This window comes from Cyprinodon tularosa, unplaced genomic scaffold, assembly GCF_016077235.1.
Source record: "Cyprinodon tularosa strain WSP-4 unplaced genomic scaffold, ASM1607723v1 ctg321, whole genome shotgun sequence".
Lineage (NCBI taxonomy): Eukaryota > Metazoa > Chordata > Actinopteri > Cyprinodontiformes > Cyprinodontidae > Cyprinodon > Cyprinodon tularosa.
This window is the reverse complement of record NW_024039032.1, coordinates 743,686-755,000: the sequence shown is the minus strand read 5'-3', so window position 1 is coordinate 755,000 and position 11,315 is coordinate 743,686. Positions and strand designations below refer to the sequence as shown.

Genomic DNA, 11,315 nt, shown 5'->3' with positions numbered 1-11,315 from the left:
TCTAGTTGATTTGGACCCTTTTAAAAAAAAAAAAAAAAAAGACAGCATTTTTCTGCTAAATCAAAGTAGTTAGGAGACAAAATACATCATTATTATGAATAAATATCTGTAATATGAAATTTTTTGCTCACCTTTCAATAACCGCATTTGTGTTTATGCTTTCATCTTTAAAAAGAGAGAAAACATTTTTGTTGAGTGTGGTTTGGTTTATCCTGAGCTATATTCTATTGTTATGCTGCAATACCCTTAGGCTGCTGGAAGGCATAGGGATCACGTTTCGTCACTCTGGTTCATTCTACATTTATACTCAAATGTTATTGTATCCTTTTTTTTAAATTCTTTGTCTTTAATTGTTTTGTTCTCGTTGCTTTTTCATAGCAGCTAGATTTGGCCCAGTGCTCTGCTCAGCAGTGACACCATGTAGAGGTGGTCAGCAGCACCAAAGTCCTGGGGGTGCACATCACAGACACCCTCGCCTGGAATGTAAACACCACCTCACCTCAAAAGGGCACAAAAGTGCATGTACTGCAAGTCACGAGCCCGTAACATTATAAATTACCCCTCACACCCCCAGCTTGGACTGTTCTCCCTGCTGCCCTCTGGGAAGAGGCTTCGAAGCATTGGATGCAGGTCCAGCAGTTTCTTCCCCACTGCAATTGGACTGATGAATGTTGTATAAAACGGGGTTAAAAAAAAATAAATAAATAAATAAAACTGAATGTTGGAAACTGTAACTCATATACAGTTGCATGTTTACATTTATCACTGTTTCCTACCATCACTGCTGCACTTTAAAAAACGAAAATGTCTTAAGAGCTGTACAGAGCAAAATTTCTTTTATACAGTTTGTATGTACAAAATGACAATAAAGTCTGTCTAAGTCTAAGTCATCCTGGAAGAAGCCAATATCTAGGCTGCTGCTATCTATAACTTCTATTATAGACTAGAGTTAGGCCTATTTTTTAGTGTTTAGTCTTGTTTTTCTCCTAGGCATGGTAATGGACTCAGTGTTACTGAGACTAACTGCATGCATTGATTGGGTTGTATCTGTAAAGACAGCTGTCTCTGTAAATTCAAGTATGTTTTAATTGACGCTTTATAAATAAAAATGAATTTAATTGACTTATGTTCGTGTCAAAAATTACATTAAAAAAATGCAACTTTTGCAACCAAATTTCAAAGAAAACTGATTGAAGTCCATATTTCAGGTCTCATTTAGTTTTGGAAAATGAAAACCCACTAAAACCAGCATTTGTTATTACATCTTTTTTATTTGATCAAGATTGAATGTGGAGCTTCAAAAGACTCATTTGAGACTAATGGCCTGCAATTTTCAGAATCCTGCAAAGCGTTAATGACTATGTTAATTAGCTTATTCTGCCCCCTAGTGGTCATAGAGTGACACAGGTTCAGACGGTGCTAAACGGTTATGGTTCTTTTAAAGTAAATCTGTGTAGAGTGTATTTTCCACCTCAGAAACATCAGGAATTATTTCCAAGTTATAACAGCATCCAGTTTATAAAGGTCATTTGCTTTGTAGATAGAATCAAATAAGCACAGGGGAAGGTTTGATAAAAGCTTCCACACATGATCCTCCTGTTAAAACCAGACAAAGATTTAAGTGTTTTAATAGCAAAAGGGGTTAGACCCTGCAGCATAAGCTATCTGATTAAACTGATGAATGCATTTGGAAAATAATCCAAAGCAAACTGAACTCTGGATAAAAGCGTTCCAACAGCCTGCAGCTTAAATGCAGAACCAAAGAAGTTAATTTGTTACCATAGAAACAAATACAGGCTAAACAGATTTTGGGGGAAACTTCTTCAAATGTTTACTGAAATGCTAATAAAATTATACAGGAATGAATTAGATTATTCCTGGCAAATGAACATAGCTTCACTTTTTTCACACCCATCTTTAGCTCAGTTCTATAAATAATGTGCGATGAGGGATATTTAGTCGATCTTAGTTTCTCGGTTCCATAACAGAAAACTTTGCAGTGTTGAAGTAATACTTTAAGAGCTAAATTTAACACCTATCCGAGTGCATTTCGTCCCACTCTCAATTAGTGTTAAAGTGTTAAAAACTCTCCAATAGTGTATATCTTACTCCAGTTGTTGTAATAATTCTGAAAGAGTCAATGCACTTTGATCCTACATATTTAACACTGTGGGCTTTACTGTATATAGCCAGGACCTGTCTTTGTGTCCAGTTATGGAAATGAGCATGGTGACAAGTTTTCAAAATAAAACATGATTGGATATTGAGGTGAAAAACCATTAGAAACTGTTTGCAGAACAGGAAAAGACATTAATGATGTGCGGAGTGGGGATGTTTTGCTTGTTTTTAAAGTGCATAACTTTCTCTGTTTGGCAGGTGCTTATAAATTAGATATTTTGTCACTATCAATTAAATATCCATCAAACCATACCAGCATTAAACCATTTTAAAGCTTGTTTTTGTACTGATTTAGTAAAATTAAGAGGAACTTTTTAGATAGTCAGCCAGAAAGCAAAGCATCCAATAAAATGTGATTTTTGATTGTTTGTTTGAAAAAAATCATTTGTTCAACTTTAACTAAGTATAAAAAAATTGCAAAAGTGTAAAAAGAAGTTATATTTAGTTTTTAAAGTAGCCTACTCTCTGTATGAAAAAAAAAATGTTATAGTATAGAGAAGGCTGAACAGAAAATCATCGTAACATTAAATATATATTTGAGATGAATCTGGGGAGAAACTATTAGGAAATGTTTGTAAAACTCAAGACCTTTGCACCAGAGGCATAGCCAGAAAATGTTTATAAGGGTGGCCAGGCAATAACCAATGTACACTGAGGGGTCGATTAAGTGGATAGGCACCAGAACCTCAGGGTCAATCGACACTGTTCCACTAGGAACAAGAACAACATCCATATTTCTAAATAAAGACAAACTATAATACAGCCTTTGCTAATAAATAGATGCATACATTTAAACATCCGTCTAGATAAAAGCTACATTGGATAAAATTCTTTGAGGTTTGAGTTCTGGAGCGAACATCTTTCCCATCATCATTACTTACCTATCAATATCATTCTACATTAAATTGATATTTACAAATAAATTGATAATTTAATAGGTTTTTATTAAAATAGTTATTTGCAGAATCTATAATTTCACTAAAGACTCTTTGATGACTTGCAGAGACACATCATTTTCTCTTTAAGGCAAATAACAGAAAATCTAGTTCTGAAGGACCATGAATTCTGTACTAATCATCTCTAATGTTGGAATATTGATGTGCATAATTAACCACAGTGTTTTTGTTGTCAAGTAGTTGTTGATATATATAAAATCAAAGGCTACGTTCACACTGCAGCCTGAAGTGACCCAAATCCAATTTTTTTGCCCATATGCGACCTGGATCTCATCTTTTCATTGCATTCTGAACAACACAGATCCGATTTTTTCCAATGCGACCCAGGCCGCATGGCTATGTGGTCCTGAATCCGGTACAAATCTCATCTTGTCGCATTCATCCGACCTGAACGTCATTAATACTTGACAAAGGTCACTATTATGTGTCTTGCAACGCAAAAGCGGCAAGAAAAACAACAGCCATGGCGGATGATGATGCGGAGAGCAGTATTTATGTTTAACCATATTGAAAAGATTGAGTTTTTATGGTTGGAGAAGATCGCTAGATGCGCGCCGGCACTACCATCCATGTTTACTTCTGTAAACATAAAGCACGCTGGCTTGTGACGTCATCGCGTCCTCCACTGTGCATGGGGGACACTTGCGTTTTATGACTGCAGTTCACACAGGAGATCACATACAAGTTGCATTTATTTGGAAGTATGAACTGCAAAACACAAAAAAAATCGGATTTCACAAAAAAAAATCGTAATTGAGCATCATGGCCTGCAGTGTGAACGTAGCCTAAATGTTTTGAATATTGTACTTGAGAGGAAAAAATAGTAGGGGTGGCCATGGCCATCCCTGGCCCCCCATCTAGCTCCGCCCCTGTTTTGCACAGATCCAGGACTGAAGATTTTGGTGCTTTAATTTCTTAATTTAAAGGGAATTTAATAGGATTCTCTTGCAAATTCAAATTGAATTCAAGTGAGTTATGAGAATGTATTCAAAGTAAAACAATCTTGGTAAAAATATCTATAGTTAAATGTTTTTTTTTTTATTGACTAAATGTGAAAGATTATTAAAGTTTATATGCAAATGATTCTGAATTAAAAAAAAAAAATTAAAAAAATAAAACGTGCTGGTTGGAAAAAGACAGAAATTCAAAATGATCGAAAATAAAACATGATTGCTCAAAGTGCTTTCAAAGCGGCCAGCTTTGGCTGTTTGACGCACCTTTACGCAGCGCTCACATGGTTTCCCTGCGCTCCGGTTGGCTGATCCTCCCCACTGAGCGCTTAATTGGCCCCGCAGCCAATTTGCGCAGAAAGACCCAAATGGCGCTCCGTCAGGTGCAGCTGTAAGCCCCGCCCTCAGCCGTGCGAAGGATGGTTGCCGACTATAGCCTGGTCGGTGGAGCTCGCTAGCACCACAGGTTGTATCAACGAACAATGAGGGTGACCCACGCAAAGCACGGCTTCCTGCGTGTCTGCTTATTGACCTGCTTCCTCTACCTGCTGTGCTCCACCTGCGTCGCGGGGCCCGCGCTGAGGCGCAGCCGGCGGAGCCACCGTGGCGCTCACCACCGGCCGCTGACGGACGAGCAGAAGGCCGACCAGAACCTGCAGTTCATGCTCAGTTTGTACCGGAGCGCAGCCGAACCCGACGGCAGACCCAAACAGCACCGGAAGTTCGGCTCCAACACGGTCCGCCTCCTGAGACCCGCGGCGTCCTCCGTGCGCTCCCTGCCCGCTTCAGGAGGTGAGGAACCTGCTGCTGGGGGGCAGGGCCCCACCACTAACCTGCACACTTTCCCTCATTTCCCATTTTTTGAATTTATCAAATAATGGGGGGGACGGATTATTTCAGGCTAATACACTGGGGGGAAAAAAAATCATTTTTTCTTAAAATAAGTGGATTTATTCTTAAATTGAGGAGATAAAAGAGACACTTTGCCAAAGGAACAACACTATTTCAATTTAAAATAAGAAAAAACTGCATTGTCTTATTTCAAGTGCATATTATCTAATCATCTGATTCTAAGAGTAAAAATACTCATTCTATTTGCAAATTATCTCATTTCCCTACTCAAATCAAGGGTTAATACACTTAATTTTAGAATTTCTTACTTATTTCTAGATTGTTTTTCCAGTGTAAAAATCTCTCCTCCTCCCATATCTTTGGGAAATACAGAGAAACTGTTTCCAACTTGAACATTTTTTATGTGTGGTAGCATGTAGCATACCAGAAATTCCCTGAATACAGTAATCTGTCATATTTTACATTAGATCAGGATTTACCAGAAAATATACACTCTCGTCTCTGCAGGAAGTGTTAATTGTTGTCCTGCTATCAGCCAGTTTCCATCCTCTTATATCGGCAATGAAAAATTATAAATGCACAATGTGAAAACTGTGTGTGGTGACTGACTTTTATTTCTTACAGGCTTAAGTGACAAAAGTTGGAAAAAGACAGTTTTTTTGGGGGGGTGGGGCATTTAAAAAAAAAACACACAAAACGGCTTAAAAAAAAGGCCTCTTCTCTTTGTTTATGTTACAACCTTGAAAAGACTTTCACACAAGACTGAGGGGAAAAAAAACGTCTCAAAATCAGTCAAAGCCTCACGTATCTGGGACATCAGCCTGTTTAGCAACAGCCGTTGGTGCGGCTGTCTGTTTTTTCAAAAAGCCTCTGATATCCATTGATATCCGCCACTCGCCTATCTGTTTATTTACCATGGAAGCACGCAACTCCTAAAAGCTGGCAGCGACGAAAGCAAAACGCTTCTTCTGCAGGGTAATGCTACAGGTTGCATTCTTGCACATGCTGCCCCTGTTGAATTCCTGTACTGCAGATTTTACTCAGATCAGCTCAGAAGCGAGATCCGGGGCTGTAGCCCAGGTAGCCGCCCCCTAGATCCGCCTGTTTTAATGTTGTGTTCCTCTTTACTAGTTAAAATAAAGCAGTTCAGCTCCTCAGAGGACAGTGACTCACAGTTCCAGATAAAAACTAACTCATATTTATCGTTTTCTTATATAACAGAAATTTACCAGACTGCAGCAGTTCTAGAGATCCCAAATTGCAGATTTTGAAGTTATGCTTAGGTGACTTGAATATTAGTTTCTTTAGCTCATCTTATTAGTGGACATCTAAATGCCATGTGTTTTTCATCAAAGCACAAGGACTGCTTCAGATTTAAAGATAAAACGGATTCACAGGGATATTAACTTAACTTGGGTTTTACCACTGCACAGAGAAGAAGAGAGAGTTATGGTTGGTGCACAGATCCTTGCAGGTAAAAACAATAATTTGGCTTTCTTTTTTTTTTCCTTTCCAGTTGCAACTGAGCATTGTTTTAATGACATCTTAAGAGCTGTCTATATTGTTAAAAAATAATATTAGTAGTTATCTGATTGGTTCTCAACTGTTTTTGCAGACTGTTCAACTCGCCCTTGGAATTAGGCTCAACCGACTACTTTCCAGATTGATATGCTGTGAATATGCCGTTAAGTCAGTCTGGCACGCAAGGCTACACTTTGAATAATTTGTTTTTCTCACAGGGGTTTTGTTTATGCTTGTTCATGTGATAGTAGTGTTTGAAACATTCACAGTTGGCATGATTTGTTCACCGGTTTTCAGGTTCCACAAGCAGTGTCATTACCCGATCCGTCCTGCTCATGCTCATCCAGCTATGCATCAAGGTCGCCCTCAATTTTATTTTGTTAAACAGACCTAAATGATGTTTTTCCCTCCCCAAAAATGGTAAGCGTACTAAAATATGTGTTAAAGGTTAATGTATTTCCTGAGAAACTAAATGCCTTAAAATCCACTCTATTTTATTAGTCGTCTCTGCCTGATCTGCACCAGAAATGGGATCCTACGCTACTTCAGGAAGTTAACTTTTTCGGCTTTAGATTTAAACATAAATCTAGATTTTTTTATTTTTATTTTTTTTGTATGTTTTCTTTTCATGTTAACAGTATACTATATAGTGTGTAATCTAAAGAAAATGCAGATAAACATGGTTTAATCATATTTTGCTAGACTGTTCTGAGGATGTCTGATGATGATGTCAGAGAAGAGTTTAACAAAGAAAACGTAAAAAGCATCAAAATTGTCTCAAAAGTTATAAAACATGTTTTAAAGATGTGTATTAGCATAATTTAGTGAGTTATGGATAGAAATAAGTCGTCTTAGTACCATAATTATATTATTTATGGACACCCAGATGTATATCTGTTCGCGCATGAGCAGGACGGATTGAGCCTCCGTGACGGATCAGGTAGTGACAAGCTGCAACTATTACCAACTATCTGCAGGGAAGTCCCAACCTTGCGCTGCAAGCTGGATAGTCGCTAGATCTGAGTTTTCAGTCTCTCAAAAAATCCATTGTGAAGTGAAGAAGCTGAGACGGAGGCATTTCTTGCAAGAAAAAAGGTTCAAATTTAACGTCCTCAGATGGAGAGATGGAGCTTTGACTGAGGCAACCTTAGTACATACAGTTATACCTTACAAGAATCCCAGCACACACTCCCCCCAGGGGAACCAACCCCACCTCCTGCATAAAGAACTTTCTCACACTTGAACATTTGGAGGAAACACAACTTAAGTTCATCAAGGCCATTCTCTGTCAGGTTAATGCATCTTTGGATCTCCTCGAAACAACAGTTCTCCAATTAATGCCATAAAGGAGACCTTCGTTTGGAGCCTATGAGGCTAAGAACAGTCATACCTCAAAATGTTTTACTCCACACCATTTTGAAAGTCTCCCGCTAATGCGTCCGTCACAGTCAGACCAATGACATGCCAGCAGTGGTTTTTTTTTGGGGGGGGGGCGGCATGTAGGCATGACGGCAGTCAGAAAGGCCTTGCTGCATTACAAACATGGCTACACTGGAGGACTCGCTTGTCGATACAGCAATTGACTCGATGTTTAGCTAAAATCGTGACAAATTCTTGTCTAAAAAGAAGCAGAGAAGCACTTTTTTTAAACCTCCAACAAAGGTCTATATTTCAGTAAACACATCCCATCTTTTATTCCTGGTGCACATCTGAAACGTCAACATTCGCTGCTACAATCGGCTGAAGGTGTATTATTTAAGGCGGGTACTAGCTGGCATGTCACCCAATCAGCTCAAAGAGCACTAAACATCCCTTCTTTTCATGGGCAGACTGAACGGCAGCCATCCCAGATTGATAACCAAGAACTATACTCAGTTCTACACATATCGGTCTGGCTACTGCCAAGTGAGGGTATATTTTGGAATCACCCCTTTTTGGTGGATTAGAGCAGGGATAGGTGTTAGTAAGGTAGGCTAATGTTGGCGCTCTATGAATGATGTTAATCAAGGAGAAGGACCATAACTGCATTCTTGATGACTTTTGTGTTTTGAACAAAGAGCCACCATGGAAAAAAAAAAACACTCCAGATTTCCCAGCAGGTTTTCACTGAAAAGCATCATCTGAAAACATTTTAACCTGGAAAAAGTGTGATGACTACTTAAAATTGCGATAATATTGCAAACTCAATTAATTGCCCAGCACTCTTCTGTAGTTTTCATGAGCAAAAATATTTTCCTATCTGCCATAAAAAGGGGGGGGGGGAGTGGCCAAAGTCCCTGGAACATGATATCTTAATATTTTGCTAGAACAATATGATGATTATATCATTTTTTATCTTTTCTTTTCTCTCAGATCTGACCTACACCTTCACGGTACAATACAAACTGGACACTCTTCCCTCAGAGCAGCTCATCAGAGCTTCTTTTATCCACCTGCGCTCCTCTTCCACACCCTCAGGCACCACCCAGGCAATAGAGCCGCCCCGCTGTCGTGCTCAGATCACCTCACTGGGCGCCAGCAGCCTGGTGACCCTGGAACCCCACCAGCGCTGGACGGAGACGGACATAACGGCACATGTCAGCGCTCACATCCTGCAGGAAAGGGATCAGGGGGAGCGGGGACACCTCACCCTCACCGCCCAGTATTGGTGTGCAGCTCCTGCTGGCGAGGATTGGGGCCCTTCATGGTGGTGGACCCCGATTTGGGGTAGAAGGCGCTGGAGCGGCGAGCCTCAGCTGGAAGTACCCTCTCTTCTACTGTATTTGGAGGAGGAGAGGGAGGTGAAGGAGTGGATGGGGGATTTGCTCGGCGCTGAGGGGGAAAACCTCATGAAGCGAATCGGGTGGTGGGGGCAGCCTTCCATTCGCCACCCGGCGTAGCTCCAAGGAGGTATCCCCTCCAGATGCCAAAAATTCTTCGCTGGACGAGCTGAAAAACGAACTCGCCTCCTCTTTGGCCTCCTCCCCTGCGTCCATCTTCGACAACCCCAACTACAGACGCAAAACGGACGTCCCAAAGAATCGTTGCAAGTTGCACTCCTTCAACCTGGCGTTCAACGAGCTTGGCTTGGGTCATTACTTCATCGCTCCGCGAGTGTACAACCCTCGATTCTGTCAGGGCGACTGCCCCAAGGTGCTCCACTATGGCTACCACTCCCCCAACCACGCCATCATCCAGACCCTCATCAAAGAGCTAGGCGTGGGGGACGTCCCTGCCCCATCCTGCGTCCCCTACAAGTACATGCCCATGAGTGTGTTGGTGGTCTACAAGAAGAAGGTAGACTACAGGGAGCTGGAGGACATGGTGGCAGAGTCCTGCACGTGTCGTTAAGGCTAATGACTCCATTGCTGAGCACTTGAACCCAGAGAGAGTCCAATGGGGCCGAGTGTGATGAGCTCAAGACTGAAACAAGTTTCCAATCACTGTTAAAGCACTTTAAAAGTAGTTTATCTGCGCGCATGTGTGTTTACCTCCTTTTTCTCTAGTGTCATTTTAAACCTGATTCCTGCTTCACATCATGGCTGAAGCCGACCAGAAACATATATTATTGTATTAAAGAAAAAAAGAAAAAAATCTGGATGATGTGGCAACAGTCCTGAAGGCCATTTTCATTTGTAGCAAAGAAAAATACGATGTTTACCAATTGGAGGGGGAATATTTTAATGGACAAGGCATCCGCCATGTTGGATGTACCTACTGAGGTGTTGCTGTGTCACTTAGTTGCTTTCTCCTAACGGAACATTTGCTGTTTGGATGCATTTAAGAGTCTCTTCTGAAGAAAACTGCTGCTGCTGGTATGTCCCAGTGGATGACGACTGAATATGGTGATGAAGAGGTATGATGATGATGATGTGGAATGCTAAAAGGGAAAACTGGTGTAGTTGGAAAAGAATGCAGTTTTTTATCATATGTGAAAAATTATTAATAAAATAAAAAGCATATTTTCTAAAGCGTTTGCTGTGCATTTTGTTTTAAACCAAACACTGGATCTGTGTCATCTGAATTTTACAGTATAAAAGGCTACTCATCAGACATACCTGTGCAGGTTTCTCAGTAATCTGGGTAATGCCAACCACAAAACGGGCTTAAATCAGATGCAACTGGATTTTTGCTTGGTTTGAAACGTTGCACACCCATCCATTAGGCTTTCAGTTCTGTAGGCTCACAGCAGAGCAATCTGCTAAACATATTCTGTTGGATACAAACTATAGACCCACCTGCCATTCTCTGGTAGTTGGAGTCTGTTGTATGGTTTTGTTTGGCCATTATAATAATGAGTGTACTTGTGTTAACGCTTTAAAATGAGTTTCAGGACAAAGTTGTAGATGCTTGGAAGCTGAAACCACAAGCTTTCCCCTCTGTTCGGTGATGCCTTTTCCATCTCAACAAAGATGGCTTCCTTAACCCTTTAATATCCTTGTCTAACTCCAGCCTGCATTTTCCTGTAAAAATAATCAACCGTTTGCTTAACCAGGCTGTTAAAGGGTTAACACTCTTCAAAACCATCGATCTACAATCTGAATTTTTTTTCGTTGTCAAAGGTTTAGTGCTGCAACTAATGATTATTTTGCAAATTGATTAATTTGTCCATTTTTTTCTATGCCCGACTAATACAGTAGGTATAGCCAAAGAATCCTTACTTTGTTTTATGATTTTTTTTTTTTTTTTTCATAAATGAAACCAGGTGAAACAAATTTTTTGAATTGAGGCCTTCTGACTTTTTTTTCTTAAATAAAAAATATTGATATATTTTATCATCTTGATATAATTGATGCTCTAAGTGGGTTGCTCTGTCAGCTAAAGGCATATTTTACAGGCTCTATACTCCATTTAATCAATTACGAAATTAGTTGATTAT

At 40.0% G+C, this 11,315-nt stretch overlaps 1 protein-coding gene across 1 annotated transcript; it reads left to right on the top strand.

Annotated features, from left to right (window-relative positions):
• Positions 1-4,414: 4,414 nt before the first annotated feature.
• bmp15 (bone morphogenetic protein 15) lies at positions 4,415-10,390 on the top strand. Its single transcript, XM_038293157.1, is given in 3 exon segments — positions 4,415-4,876; positions 8,810-9,330; positions 9,332-10,390. Coding segments are annotated over 3 exon segments (1,287 nt in total). The 5' UTR covers positions 4,415-4,566; the 3' UTR covers positions 9,788-10,390.
• The last annotated feature ends 925 nt before the right edge of the window (positions 10,391-11,315 follow it).